Genomic DNA, 15,763 nt, shown 5'->3' with positions numbered 1-15,763 from the left:
TTGGAGAGCCCATGCCAATTGTAACCTCAATGTCCTGCTGTTAGCTGACAAGAGTGGCATCCGGTGTGGTATTCTGCTGCTGTAAACCATGTGCTTCAAGGTTCAACTGCTGTGCATTCAAAGATACTCTTCTTTATAAGTCGGTGGTGACAAGCGGTCATTTGAGTTTCTGTTACCTTTTTATCAGCTCAAAGCAATCTGGCCATTCTCCTCTGACCTCTGCCATCGGTGCTCAGATGATTTTTTTTTGTCTTTTTTGGACCATTGTCTTTGAACACTAGAGATTGTTGTGTGTGAAAATCCCAGAAGTTCAGCATATTCTGAAACACTCAAACCCGCTCATCTGGCACCAACAACCATGCCAAGTTCAAAATCACGTAAATAACCTCTTCCCCATTCTGATGTTTGGTTTGAACTTCATCAGGTCGTTTTGACCATGTATAAATTGAGCTGCTGCCACGTGATTAGATATTTGCTTTAACAAGCAGTTGAACAGGTGTACTTAATAAACAGGTGTGCTTAATAAAGTGCCAGGTGAGTACATTATTGTTAACCATATTTTAAAGCATACCCGAGGTCCATGAATTGATATCCGACCTTGCAGGCAGCCACTGGTTTCATTTCATTGGAGCATGAAATTCACCTTGCAAAGACTTGGTTGACACATGTGAAGTGGATATTTAACATGATGTGTTTGTCAAAGTTAGTTTGCTGAATGGTATTGTAGTTGTGAGTAAGAAATGCCTAATGAATATGTCAACCTTTTAATACAGAACGCTACCAAACATGCATCATGATTGTCTTGATAGCCGTATTCCCTCTTGGTTGTCAAAAAAAAAAATAATTGCAACACTCCGGAGCTTCCTTTAAATGCATTGGTAAGGGGGAGTTTTCAGATTATTATGCACTAATGCATTAATTCAATTACAAAAAACAACAACCAAAAACAATATGCTAAAGGTACCCTGATGTTTTCTCATAAACACCGTTATGTAAACATTCAGTAGTGTTCATTGTGTGTATGTTTGAGGCCAAACAAATCTGTTGAATGCATTTCCTTCATAATAAAACATTTTGAATTTGATTTATTTAGATATTTTGAAACCTGCATTGTTAAATCCATTAGTTAACAGTCTTATACCTTCCTTTATGTCTTTTATAGCATGCGTGCAGAATACATTTCCAATACATTCTTAGCAACTTTCTCACTAGATTTGGTTACTTGCAAAAAACTGCCCAGCAACAAATCTATTCAGACTGTCGTCCTGCTTTGTTTTTGCTGTAAATGATTTACTTGGCTATTTCTCAAATTTTTTATTTTGTCTCAAAAAGCAGAGTTTAGGTCCTCTCTAGTTACGATATGTATACAACATTCTAGATGTACGGCTTTTGAAATAAAAGGTAGATTTGGATGCATATTGGTGATGTAATAGCAGCTTGAAAAATAATAATGGCAAATGTTAAAGCTTAGCATCAGTTAAGTTTAGCTTTATTTTTTCAAAGTTGTCTGTATGCAAATACTTTAGTAGTGATGTTACATATATACAAATTAGTTTCTGTCGTAATCTTGCAACATCCAGCAAATTTTGGAGCAAACTTTAGCTACTTTCATTGAAAATGGTTGGAAACACAGAGCACAACGTACAAACAAAATGGCCACAAACTCGTTAAAACATTTCTCACTTGTCAAAAATTCCACAAGGCTCCTTCAGCTGTTATTTATTTAATCAATTTAATTTATGTTAAATAGTATCTCTGCAACAGTAAGTGACAACTTGAAAGCTTTGCATTTATTCAACCGCCACCCTGTGTTCAAATATGTTGGTTGAAGAAAGAACAGACTTTTCCATTAGTGAGTGTGTTTCTTCCGTGTTCTTTTTTTAGTCCCATTTGAGCACCTACAGTAGAATACCGGTGGAGTAATGACAGCACGCTTTTTCAGTATGTCACATTTCTAGGAGGATTGCAGAAGTGCTTTATAAGAGCATCAAAAACAAAAATGATACATTAGCATGAAGCTAGACAAGTTGGATGTCTGAGAGGTAGAAAATCCAATCTGAAAACTTATTCCATGGAGATGCAGTCACGCGCAGTATAACTGATTAGCAGTTTATGGTCTAAAACATGCTAAACCCCTGCTATGGTGCTTTAAAATCTGTCTCAGGAAGGTCTCTAATGTATTTTTCATCAAACATTCAACATGTCGTTTTTGTTTACGTCCAGATCCTCTGATTATGGAAGCACCTACACCAAACTCAACGACAAAGTGGGCTCAAGGACAGTTTTAAGTTACCTGTACGTCTGCCCTACCAACAAACAGAAGGTCAGCATTTCCCTGTTGCTTTTGTCTCTTTGATCTCTTGCAAAGTCATTTCTGATATCAAATTACAGTTTTTTAAAAAATTGCTGCCAAATGACGGTATCGCTGTCTCTCTCTCTCTCTCTCTCTCTCTCCCTCTCTTCTAATGCCATATCCTTTCTCTGGTTCTCTGTACTCTAGATAATGATACTTAGCGACCCAGAGGTAGAGAGCACTGTTCTCATCAGTTCAGATGAAGGGGCAAGCTTTGAGAAGCATCCCATTAACTTCAACATCCTGAGCCTGCTCTTCCACCCTGTACAGGATAACTGGATACTGGCTTACAGTCATGACAGCAAGGTAGCTTCTGAGTGAATGCACAATGAAGATAATGTATGGTGCTTTGTTTAAATGTTTTTTTTGGATGATGTGATGATGCCTGTGCTGCTCATTAATAATATATTCCTCCTAAAACCTGTGTGATGAAGATCGGCCTAATTTTATCTTGCAGCTGTACAGTTCAATGGACTTTGGGAGGAAATGGCAGCTTATTCACGACAACGTGATGCCAGGCCGATTCTACTGGTATGATTATGTGGATCCTATTTTTGTGTAGTGATTGATTGTAATTTGCATAATTATAGTGTTCATGACCCTGTGCTGCCAGAAGGATCCAGTGACCTCTTGTCAAAAACAGATCTTCATGGCAGTCAAGCATAAAACTATTATATCCACGTCACGTAGACCTGAAGGAATATTATCCTTTTTTTTCTCCATGGCACAAACATGACATGCTGTTTTTGCTGTTGCTGTCATTTAGTAATCTCGACTGCTCGAGCACAAGCCAGTGAATATTGATGTGAGCCCGTTTATCCCTGTTTGTCATGGTACGTGTCAAACCCAAGAGTGGTTTCTTGCCATAAAAGAAAGGACATTCTTTGGAGGACATCCTCTCCACATGCATGAACAGCAAGACGTTAGATAAATAAGAACAGCGCAGCAGGTATAGCGGCACCCGAAACAATGCATTATTTGTCCTCTTGAAAACCATTACTTTATGCACATTATGGGAGACAGTTATTTTTCAAAATGGTTTTGCCGTCACCTACAGTTTCATAACAACACACATTTGCTATGGTGGATATTTCTGGGAATAGCTGATGTCTGTTGTTGTTTTCCTGTGTTGATGCTTTGGTGAAGTGAGATTAATTGCAGCTGGCGCTGCAGATTCTACACTGACTGTTTTACAGGAGATGAAAACATCTTTCTATGGGTTTTTACAGAATAGTAATGTCCATCTACAGCTGACACACAACCTGGCCTCCCCCTCTTTTATCTAATTTTCCCTTTCCTTCCCCATCTCCACTTCTTTCTGCTCCTCTCTATCTTCTCCTGCTCACGCTCTTTCAAGGGCGGTAATGGGGCTGGACAGTGAATCGGATTTGGTCCACATCGAGACGCGCATCGCAAAAGGCCGTGAGTGCTGCACTCAGGGCTGCTACAGTAGCAACACCCACAGGACCCTTTGCCTCTCATTTAGAGCGAGGTCACAGGGAAGATGAGACCCTTTCTGTTGTTCAGATTGGCCCCTGAAGTCTAGTAAAGCAGAATAGGTGTCTCCTGACAAAAAAGGAGAGTTTTAGTGGGTTGATAGATGTTTCTTCTCTTTAATCTATCCCCTGTGTCTCATGGACAAACCTCAACTCCCCCCTTCTAAACGGCATGGTATATTCTGTCAAACCAATTATAGGGGTTTCCTGCATTGGAAAAGATATTCGCAGCCCTTCCTGTGGTGAGAAAAGCTGCCTCTGAATTATTAGAATTTTTTTGTAGTGTGACACACTACACAAGTGTGCACAAGTACTGCATTAGTCATGAATCTCAGCTGATTTTGAATCGCAAAAAGTCCTACTGCCTACTGTAGTATTAGTTGTTGAATTTTTTCTTAATTTTTTCTACCGTTACCCAACTTAAAGTTGTTTCAGAACTGTGAACTTATGACTATGCGTTCTGTATAGCAGCTGCATACAAAGTACAGTTTGATGGTGTAAATGCTTGTAATTTACTTCTGATTGATTTCCTATCGCCTCTCTCCAGGCGCCCAGTATGTGAAGTGCAGAGCCCAACGATGCACAGAAGGCAATAGACTGTACCTCTTTCCTGGACATGTAGACACCAACTCACTGGTTGTGCAGGATGAATACGTTTTCACACAGGTTTGCGTAGTAATAGATACATTTTCTTTTTACTATAGGCTACATTCTGTCTCTGTGAAGTTAGATTTTCTTGATTTTTTATTTTGGTATTTTGTGCATCCACTTTATTCTTCTCCATCAAAACCCACATAATGGCTTTCCCCAACACACCTGTTCCCCACTTACCCAATGTGGGTTTTGATTATGTTTTGTCTCGTTCATGCGAAGGCACGCTCAGTGTTTGCGTTTACTCACAGACATACTTCAAGCCTGAAAAATGTGTTTGCGAACTGAGATCACTAGAATAGGCAGGTTGGTGTCCTTATTATCATTCACTCTGACTTTGACTCCAATTAGACACCGACAGCCAGGGTCATTATTAGGAATCTAATTTTCAAATGCCCTTCGCTGTCATTGGTTTTTATCCACAGCTAAGTCATTTTGTCTCTGCTGGTCAGCCTTGATGCAGAAATCAAATGATATAGTTTTCTCGGGCTCAGTGTGTACTAAATCATTCTGCACTCTCCCATTTTGAATAAACACCCCTAAATGTTTACTGTTCATATTTGAATTTATTCATCCACAGATTTAATCTTTTTGATATGATATGATCTTGCAGCAGCAATACTTTAGGGTGACCCAGTTTCACTTTCAACACACTTAATCCACAGACTTGATTGGAATGGCTGTGATGTAAGAATGAAAATGTATGAAAAAAATACATCACAGCGTGATTCAGAAATGGTGATTCAATAAAATGCCCAAATTGCATTTAGCCGAGATGAGATTGACCGTCAAGGCAGAGGCAGACGTGAGGAAGATGTCTGGTGAAAATAACTGGACACAGAGAGTGTCTGCGCGGCTCTGTGGTGGCACAGATGACTTTCTTGTGACTTTCATTGCTCGGGGCAGTTGGATTTAACTTGACAAAGAGTAATGAGGTTATCGATTGGGCTACAACGAAATAAGCAGTCTTCAACACCTCCAAAGTCTCTTGGGAGAGAAGGAACAGCCAAGTGCAACATCCTCAAAAATGTGGCCTGGGAAAATGCAGCTCATTGATTTTCGATAGATTATTCCATTAGAGCCCTAATGTAGTGTGTTGGGGGACAAACACCATCCTTCTAGTTGATTAGAAAATAAGCAATCAAGTAGTGTTACCCTGCCTGTTAGTGGATGGGGAAAGTACATTAAGATCTTCAAGACACACTGTAGATAAAGCCAACACAATTTTCAGTGCCTCTTAGCTTTAGACTAATCGAGATAATGATAATTTATCTTGTGCATTTTAGTCCGCTTTTGACACTGTTGAGTAAAATTGCCAACGTTTTATCAAGTCAGTCATGTGTTGCAAATTAATACAAGTCTAAGTACTATGCAGGAAAAACTCATGGCATCGATCAAAATGCGAATAAAAGAGTTGCTGACCTAAAATATAGAAAAACAAGGTGTTAGGGGACGCAAAACTACAAAAAAAATGTACATATGGTCTATTTAAAGAATGACAAAAGCTTTCTTGACTTCATTGCAAAGGTAACCAAGTCAGGACGAGCCAGCTACTTTGTCTCCTACATGAGAGAATCCTTCAAACGGATGAAATTACCTAAATATTGTCTACCAAAGGTAAGCTACAAAGACACCAAATAACTATCAGATAATTTAAAAAAATATCATTATCATGAAGAAACAAGATTATTGTTTTGTTTTTGTAGAGTACAAGTCGTACAGCTGTTATTTTGTGAAGAAGAGTCACACTTTATTAAAAAGCTCTTGAACAGTTTTTTTGTCTTTCTCACCCATCTCTCTATCTGTCTTACTTTCTCTCACCAACGCCTCCATGCAGGACATGCATATCATCAGTACGGATGAGAAGCAGGTATTTGCTGCGGTCCAGGAGTGGAATCAGAACAACACCTACAGCCTGTATATCTCAGACTCCCCCGGGGTCTACTTTACACTTTCATTAGAGAACCTCAGAACCAGCAGAGGACCCGGCGGTAACCTACTGGTTGACTTTTATAAGGTGCGTAGTTAGTCTTGTTCATGGACTGCTGCTGTCACTTCACAACTAATGCCCCTTCAAGTTATTTCACATAGTAGGAGAAAACATTTGTTACTTTAATAACCTGTGATTGGAATAAAAGTAGGGCAGCAACTACCAATTGTTTTCATTATCAATTAATCTGGCTATTTTTTTCTCCATTAATTGATTAGTCATTTAGTCTATACATTTGTATCAGATTTCAATCAGATCACGAGGGGACATATTCAAATTGCCTTTTTTAATCTAATCAACAGTATACAATCAGTGATATAAAAAAATCTGAGAAAAGCAGTACATCCTCACATTTAAGAAACTCAAACACAGTGGTGGAAGCACATTTACTCAAGTACCGTATCTTAAGCACAGTTTTATGTACTTTACTTGAGCATTTCCATTTTATGCTGTGATACTTCTACTCTACTACTGTTGAGAGGTAATAAATATCCACTTCATTTATTTCACAGTTACAGTTACTAATTACTTTTCAGATTAATATTTTACTTACAATACATCTGATCAATCTTTAAAAGATGGTGCACTGTGTTACAGATTAAACTACGCAGCAAAGTGTTAAAATTAGTCCCACCACAACCAGCTGCAACATTTAAGTACTGCTTACATGTTAATGCATTAATAACAATGAACTACAATCAAAACAGTGACAAGCGCCTTTCTGTGTAAAGCATTTTTTTCTTTTGATACTTTTCGTACATTTAGCTGATAATACTTCTGTACTTTTGAATATTAGGAAAGCAGGACTTTACTTGTAACATGAATACTTCTTCCACCACTGCTCAAACAATTAATTGTTCATTATTCATTAATTTCCTGTTCATCAACTAACCCAGTAATCCTTTTAGCATGAATATGATTGTTACATCCTGAAAATATTTCAGATGATCATCAGCATCATTGCTGTTTTCTTTTGTAGGTTGAGGGGATAAATGGCATGTATCTCGCCAACAAACTGCTTGACAGTCATGTCAAGACTTTCATCACATACAACAAGGGACAAACATGGGCCCTGTTGCCAGCTCCTGCCACTGATGTGGCAAGAAATAACCTTCACTGCATTGTGGTGAGCTTGAGCCTTTGGGCAGGGGTGAAATGTATGCTTATTCATGCGAAATTAATCTTATGACATATATCATTCATCAAATGTTTCACCCTCATCAGCTGTGCTGTGGAAGTTCTTTGATTCAGAGCCATACTTGCACAGGGCGAGGCGCCAGCTTGCGCATGAGCCTCCTAAATGGCAGATGAGATGCTCTGCTGGAATATTCCTATTATCAGTGTAAAGCACAGAGTCATCGCGTATAGTTTCAGGGGTTCAGACTTTCCATTAACCTCTGTGATTTCAATTTACTACCTGTAGTCACATCGGACTAATGAATGTTAGATTACACTGAATTACATTATATAGCCGTGCTGTTATTCAGCAGGTAGGATATTAATCTAATCCAGTCAGTATGTTCTTTAGAGTCTGTTTGAAATAATGTATATTGTTCAGTTAATAGCAGGTAACGGCATTTCTCTCTGTCATACAAAATACCATTATGCTCCTGTCTGCTTTCTGACCCCTCTCCAACCCCTGCTGTTTGAAGAAACGTATTGATGTTTTTCAGTGTGCTTTAGTCTGAGAGATGAGTGAAAATGATTTGAATCAATTTTGCCAGTTTTATCAGTGCATCTTGGAGAATTTTAATTACATGCCTTGTTTGCTTTAGAATGAAACAATTCAAATGCCCTCTGCGTCCTCTCAGCCATGTTCTGCCTTTTTTTTCCCACGCAGAGAATATGAAAAGAACAAAGTATCTTTGTTTTATAAATGGCATCTGAGAACCTAGCACTTTTCTCTCAACAGGAAGCATAATTTCGAGGCAAAGCTAATTATAATTGCTTTTGTGAAGATCTGTCTGATACGTATTGTTTCAACCTGTACTCCATTGGAATCCGTTTTGTTGACAGCCATTTTGTTCGCTGCATCTTCATCTGGAGATGTCAGAGAATCCCTACACGTCTGGACTCATCACCAGCAAAAAGTCTGTGCCAGGGATCATTGTGGCGACAGGTAGAGTTACCTAAAGCAAGAGCATTTGATTTATAGATTAAACTGATTAAAGGTATCCCTACTTTCTCAGATAAATGCACAGTGCAACCACAAAAACAAACAAAAATGAATCACACAGTGCCCTCTTTCTGTCATTGAAATCAGATACTGAAACTTCAACTCCTAAATCTCTTATTTTGGAGGAGATGATTAGGTTGCAGTAAGTCATAAACGTGTCCTCCAGTGGAAATTGAGGGCATGCACAGATTCAAAAAACAACTCTTAACGATTGTACCAGGTGATGGTTTATATAGGTGTGTTATGGAGTCTTTGCTATGTAAATACAGACGGAGTAAAATTATTCATGTCTTTGTACTCAGGGAATACCGGAACAGAACTGTCCTCCACTAACCTTGGGATGTTTATAACATCTGATGCAGGAAATAGCTGGAGACAGGTGGGTCAGCACACTGCATGCATTTATCTTAAACAGATTATGTATTCATATTGAAAATGTGTTGAAAATGTGTTTTTTTTCAATGTGCACCAATACAGATTTTTGATGAACAGCACAACGTTTGGTTTCTTGACAACGGAGGGGCTTTGCTGGCAGTCCTACATGCAACAGCGCCTATTCGACACTTATGGTAGGTGTAGCTACTGTTCAACAATAGCAGACATCGTAATTACTGTAGGATATACACCTTAGGTGTAATTTGAGTGTTCTCCCTGTTTTTGATGCAGCATATGATTAAATTTAATGTTTTGAAATGCTGATGGGCCAAGTTTGCATGGTTATTATATCGGCACTGCAGCTTCGGAACTGTCAGAATCATTTCCAACAGAAGAGAGTCTGTTACAGCTTTGTACTCTTGGTTGGATATGATGGTTTGAGTGCTTTTATGTAAATGTAGAGTGGAGCAGGGTAGAAATATGAGACTGAGAATGCCCCATAAGTCCCTCATATTGCGGGGGCTTTGTAACACTATCTACTTTGATGTCCCTGCACATTACAGCCCTGTCAAAAGTGATTAAGCTCTAGGAAAGGTGATTTGAAACCCCCCAAATCTATTTCTAATGTTACAACCTGAGTCATATCTCTCTTTTCCATTGTTTTGTCACCTTCAAAAATTTCCCTGGGCAGAGGAACATTTGTTCTATTGTTCAGCTCGGTGTCGAGATAATTTTTCACATTGAAGAGAATCTTAGGTGCTCCATTTTTCAACTGTGGCAAAAGCTAAATCACCTGACATTTTGTTTTAAAATCATATTTCTGTGTACCTTGTTTTTCCCTGCTCCTGTGTACTTGTGATGTTTAATGTGACATGCATAGAGAAAACAATATATTTACAAGCCACTGCAGAGAGATGAACATAGATGGATAGACAGAAAGACGGATGTTCATGTGTTGACAGCTGTTGTTGTTTTTTTTTTTGTTTTTTTTTTGTTTTTTTCTTGAAGGATCAGTCTAGACGAAGGAAAAAAATGGGACCGACACAGTTTCTCCTTGGCCCCTCTGTATGTGGACGCAGTTTTAATGGAGCCAGAATCTGACAATCACATTATCACGTAAGCAGAGACAGACAAGTACAGTCCAGCAGGAATAAAACACACATTATCATGCTTGAGGAATTTGCTCTTCTGTTTATGTAAATAAAGAAAGGTCCACCTATCTTGTCTGTCGGCGTAAATTAATGAGATTTGCAAGTGCTACTATAATAGTACACCATCATATCAGAAACCTGTATATCTGTATCTCAAGATGGTTTCATCTAAAATCTGTGTTTTGGTGACTCATCTTCCAGTTTTTTTGGACACTTCAGTCATCGGTCAGAATGGCAGCTGATCAAGATCGACTACAAAGGCCTCTTTAACAGGAGATGCATGGATGGAGATTATCAAACATGGAACCTGCACGACAAGGTTACAGGGATATTAAACATTATTGATTTATTGTCAGCTTAAAGAGATGCACGTTTATCCGTCGTCTCTGTACAACATAGCACACTCGCTTAATGCATGAACCACATTTTTTCATTTCCATCTCTCTTTTCTTTCAAGAGTTTCTTTCAATCTTGTGATAAACGAAATCATGTTTTTCTTTGTTTGATAGGGAGAGCCGTGTGTGATGGGCGAGAAGCAGATCTTTATGAAGCGCACGCCAGGCAACCGTTGCATGCTGACCCAGGACTATTCGAGGATCTATACCTCAGAACCATGCCTCTGCACAGCCTATGATTTTGAATGGTAAGGACTTCTTCTCTTAGCTTTCCCAACTACGATTATACGGTAACTGGGACTTTTATCCCTCTTTAATTTCTTTCATTACGTGTTTACCAAACATACATTTGTAATCAAAAACAGATGGTATCAGTTTGCAGAACTTCATAGCCTTAATATCCATCTTACATTCCACTTTTACTTGAAAAACAATATGACTGTAATCATTAAATCTAATTATAGTTTTGAGTTTGTACATGGGAGTTAGGAACTTTTCATTGTGCTACTGTAATTTGCATAATGTCAAGTGACTTATTAGAATTCAATTAATTATGAATCGTTAAATGAATTTTAAATATAATTTATCAATCTGTTGGAAATTCTGTTTGATCCTGCTTGTCTGACAATCATGTCCCTAGTTATGGTCTTAAAATATGCGATGAAGTGCCAACTGCAAAGCATTTGCCCCACTACAAAAGCTTGTAGAAGCTAGATTATTTGAGGTGCAGTGTTTATCATTTCATGAAGTGTCATCTTTTGTTGACAGTGATTATGGGTGGGAACGCCAGGCGGACGGGAAGTGCTCCCCTGCTTTTTGGTTTAATCCAAATGGTGCGACTAAAAGCTGCAGGCCCAGCCAAAGCTTTCTTAACAGCACAGGGTAAGTGGCCCCCAGTGTTTAATCCATCACAAAACAATATCATTCCACTCCAGCTTGTTTGTCACGTTGTCTTGAACACAAACAGAAAATAATGGTTCGCTTTCTCAATGGTTCAGAAAAAAAGCCTCTCAGTAGAGCTGAAAAAAGTAACCTAATTCCATAATACATAATGATGCTGAGCCTGGTTTTGAGTTTGCAGCATGTTTCCATTTTAAAAGTAACAAAATTGGCCAGGGTGCATTATACTGTAAATCGGTGTGCTGTCGATGGACACTTTCCTCCCACAATGAATTGCCGAATTGACAATGAGGAGCATGAAAACATATTCTGGATGTTGGTGAAACAGCTCCGAAACACAAACAAAAATAAAAACATTTTGCCCTCTCTTTGTGAAGTTATATTGAAAGTCGCATTCTAAAGTTTCAGTGTGATTGATATCAATTGCCGCAAGTCTTCATTCACCAAAGTACATCGATTTTTGCAAATTTGTATACTATTCAAATTAGTATGGTATATAAAAGTATGTAAAACAGGATTTTGACACTTTTTTTTGCTTTATGTTTCAAAGATATCGAAAGGTTTTGTCCAATAACTGTAAGGAGGGAGGGAGGAACGTGTACTCGCCCAAGAGGCAGGCGTGTCGTCCCAGACCCCCCCGAGGTCTAAGGCTGTCCACCAGTCAAGGAGAACTCAGTGCCACTGTTGGAAGCAACGTTACTTTCATGGTCTACCTCGATGATGTGAGTTGTATCGCCGAAAATCACTGTTGTGTTATCAGTAGCTATAGTTCCGGTAATTATTTTAAATTTCAATAAGTCTAGCATGACTGCATGCTCTGTGAGCTAAATGCTAACGTGAACATGCTAATATGCGCTCAATAACAATCATAATATGCTGATATTTTGCAGCTGTAATGTTTACCACAATCACCATCCTAGTATAGTGTGTTAGCATGCTTACATGTGCTATTTAACACTAAACACAGCGTACAGCTGAGGCTGATTACTGCCATACGTTTTCTGAGTGTCTGGTTGTACAAATATTGTTCAGTATTAGAGAAATTAAGATTTTGACATGATGATGGCGCTACATAAAAGGTCAGAGGAAATGTAGTTATTAGGGGGCATTGAAGTGTGAATGAAATGACATGACAATCAATATATTTTCTGTTTTTGAGATATTTACTCAAAACTAAAATTGTTGAGTCTTGAAATGTCTTATTTTTTATGTTTTGAAAAGAAGCCCTATTGACCTTTTCATATTAGTCTGGCAGAAAAACAGATATCGCAAAGTAGGGTGAAATAAAACCAAAGCGATCTGCATAGCTACATGCCACAAGGGAATAGTGAGAAAGCACTTTTTAGTTGAGCTGCTGGATTATTTTATCAGCTAGCAAGATGGCACCAGATGATAAACAAATCCTAGGGACACTTTCATGACCTCTGTTGCACTCTTTTTACTTTTCCTCTTCTTGTCTCAGTTGAATTTCTGTCTCCCTACATTCATATCCACCTGCAAAGTGTTGTGACGCAGCTTGTAGGACATCTCAGCCCAAGCACTTTAGAAGTGGACTGTGCTTATTTCACTTGTATGTGATTGTGTTGAAGCATCCTGACCTAAGCTGTAGTGACAGATGCCATGTGTTACCACCTGTCCACAGGGAGACTCGTTGAGGACCAGCATCCAGCTAGACTTCGGGGACGGCATTAAGATCACATACTCTAACCTGAGCAGGGCCGATGATGGCATCAACCATGTCTACAGAACGACTGGGATTTACAGAGTGACAGCTTCTGCTGAAAACAACCAGGGATCTGACAGCAGCACACTGTTTTTACACATCACCAGTATGTGAATAAGAGACATCATTTCTCATCCCTGCGGCAGTGCACATAGCATGAGTCTCTTACCTTTCATGGATAGTCACGTTCCCACTCTGCTGAATTTCTTTTTAGTCATGGCTGTAATACTTTTATGCGTTTTAGCCTTGTAAAATGGAAATACACACACCTGGAGCTAAAAACGCTCCATGTTTGATGAATTTATGTGTGTTTTACTCATGCCTGCATTTGCACACGTGTGTAATGCATGTATTTATGTATGTGGTGGTGTATTTGTTGCTGCCGCAGGTCCAGTGGAGCGTGTATATCTCTCCACTCCTATTGTAGCCATCAGGGGGAAGGAGGTTAATCTGACTGCGGTGGTATGGCCGAGTCACACCAGAACATTGACCTTCTTCTGGTGGTTTGACAACAGCTCCGAGGTGAGAAGCTTCTACTCCCACTCCAACTATTGTTCCAGGGCCACTTTTTGTTCTGTTTACTGCAGTCTTTTCCATCTTCTCTTGATGTCCTTGTGGTGTTGGTATCAAAGTGTAAATCTTAAAAGCCCTCACACAAATCATGTTAAATGTGACTGCACGTGACTTCACTGTGTCTTTCTGGAGAATCCAGACAGGAAGGCTGGTTGTATTTATTAATCACGCTGATTGTGTTCACTGCAGCACTACCTCATTATACAGTATGTCAAGGGCTGCATGTACGTAGTATTCTATATTCGGCTGAGAGGATGCAGGGTTTTTTTCTGAAATTCCCTGTGTTTTTCCTTTTAAATTTCAGCCCATTATAACCTTGGAGGGAAGCATTTCGTACACATTTCAGAGGGAAGGAAAAAACAAGGTCACGGTCCAGGTTGCTTCTGGGAGCACCATAATGCAGGATTCAAAAGTTATAAATGTTAAAGGTGAGTGGGGGAGACGGTCTTCAAAGCACTTTAATTGGTGTGATGCACGTTACATGAATATGCAATATGCTTTCTCGGGGAAAGCATGATGCCTCTCGGTCCACGCTGCAAGCAACGCCACGTTGTTGTCAACATGGACTTATCTAATGAATAAAATGTCACGGAGGGCGAACACGAAATCTTGAGGAGCAATTAACTTCAAGGCGTATGTTGCCAAATGAGAAAAGACAAAACTGCACATCAGATTAATCAAAAACGAAACCAGAATTAACATTCATATTCTAACAGACATCAATTTGCCTTTTTTTCCAGAATTCTTCAGGTCGCTGCTGTTGTCATTCTCGCTAGCTCTTGATGAGCACAATCCTGACATCCCAGAGTGGAGGGAGGACATAGGCCGCGTGGTGCGGACAGCTCTGTCACGGGTACATAGAGAACATATTGCTCTGAGGTCTTTCCAGCAGCCATCGGCCACCAGCGGCTTTCACGGCCATTACTATTTTATATCTGTGTGCAGTATTGATAAGGCAGTCACAATTTGTTATGGTCCATGTGTGTAATTTTTCCTTTGACGACAGTAACCAAACACTGTTATTTAGTGTGAATTTGAATTCAAGTTGATGTCAAAATGTGGATGTTTGGCTATTTTTACTTTATTGTCCAAAGTTTAGAAGTAACAGTCCAAACTTAATACCTGCCTGTTGTCTTGTCGTTGCAGGTATCTGGGGTCCCTGAAGATCAGCTTCTGGTGTCTTTGTATCCTGGACTTCCATCTACAGCAGAGCTCTTTATCCTGCCTGATGAGCAGACATCAAGTGAGCACAAGAGAGGGAGTGAGGAGGCTCTCGAGACGGTAAGAACCATGATATATAGAAATATAAAATTTCTTATCATGTGAAGTTTACAGTATGAAAAAACAATCTGAACGCATTTGCCAAATCAACAAATTATACCTGGCTTATTTATTGTGTACACAATAGAAATGTAAAAAGGACATGTTGTTTTAGGGGGCGTTAAATGCTGTAACATGTGAATTAGTCAAATTTCGGGGTGTTTGTAGCTGAATTTTTGAACTATGGAGAGAGCCAGGCTAGCTGTTTCCCCCTGATCACAGTCATTATGCTATGCTAAGCTTATTGCCTCGTGGCTAAACCTCCATACTCAACATACAGACATCAGAGTGATGTCAATGTTCTCATATTACTCTTGCAAGAATCATATTTGTTGAACTATTTTTTTAAAGAAGTGCTAGTTATGATTTACCAGTTCATAATATGATGAATGCATGACGATGTTTTACGTTACAGAGACTTTATTTTTATTTATTGTAGCATAATATATCATTCTCTGTTTTTGTGTCTTACCTTATACCTAAAACAGATATCCGATATTTTTGTCACTGCCCTGAACCAAGGCCTGATCCAGTTTGAGCTGAAAGCGGATATTCACATTATTGTGTACATGACTCAGCAAACTTTGGGTGAGTTTGTTTTTAACCTGCCCATTGTTCCTGCATGCTTGGACCAACTGTTGCATCTAAAAACCTTTTGCA

At 39.1% G+C, this 15,763-nt stretch overlaps 1 protein-coding gene across 1 annotated transcript in view; it reads left to right on the top strand.

The window, feature by feature from the left end:
• Positions 1–15,763, top strand: part of LOC116379525 (VPS10 domain-containing receptor SorCS3-like) — a 38,575-nt gene that overhangs the window by 15,685 nt on the left and 7,127 nt on the right. The window contains exons 3-24 of the mRNA XM_031841480.1: positions 2,224–2,323; positions 2,501–2,659; positions 2,811–2,884; positions 3,711–3,775; positions 4,397–4,515; positions 6,028–6,117; positions 6,338–6,517; positions 7,470–7,616; positions 8,507–8,609; positions 8,969–9,045; positions 9,144–9,235; positions 10,050–10,157; positions 10,394–10,511; positions 10,702–10,835; positions 11,356–11,469; positions 12,038–12,209; positions 13,130–13,316; positions 13,599–13,732; positions 14,088–14,211; positions 14,524–14,636; positions 14,930–15,064; positions 15,592–15,691. Of these exons, the coding sequence (XP_031697340.1) occupies positions 2,224–2,323; positions 2,501–2,659; positions 2,811–2,884; positions 3,711–3,775; positions 4,397–4,515; positions 6,028–6,117; positions 6,338–6,517; positions 7,470–7,616; positions 8,507–8,609; positions 8,969–9,045; positions 9,144–9,235; positions 10,050–10,157; positions 10,394–10,511; positions 10,702–10,835; positions 11,356–11,469; positions 12,038–12,209; positions 13,130–13,316; positions 13,599–13,732; positions 14,088–14,211; positions 14,524–14,636; positions 14,930–15,064; positions 15,592–15,691 (2,645 nt within the window). The remainder of the gene's footprint in view (positions 1–2,223; positions 2,324–2,500; positions 2,660–2,810; positions 2,885–3,710; positions 3,776–4,396; positions 4,516–6,027; positions 6,118–6,337; positions 6,518–7,469; positions 7,617–8,506; positions 8,610–8,968; positions 9,046–9,143; positions 9,236–10,049; positions 10,158–10,393; positions 10,512–10,701; positions 10,836–11,355; positions 11,470–12,037; positions 12,210–13,129; positions 13,317–13,598; positions 13,733–14,087; positions 14,212–14,523; positions 14,637–14,929; positions 15,065–15,591; positions 15,692–15,763) is intronic.

Source organism: Anarrhichthys ocellatus, unplaced genomic scaffold (assembly GCF_004355925.1).
Source record: "Anarrhichthys ocellatus isolate YVR2014 unplaced genomic scaffold, GSC_Weel_1.0 scaffold3, whole genome shotgun sequence".
Taxonomy (NCBI): domain Eukaryota; kingdom Metazoa; phylum Chordata; class Actinopteri; order Perciformes; family Anarhichadidae; genus Anarrhichthys; species Anarrhichthys ocellatus.
This window is presented reverse-complemented; position numbering and strand designations above follow the sequence as displayed.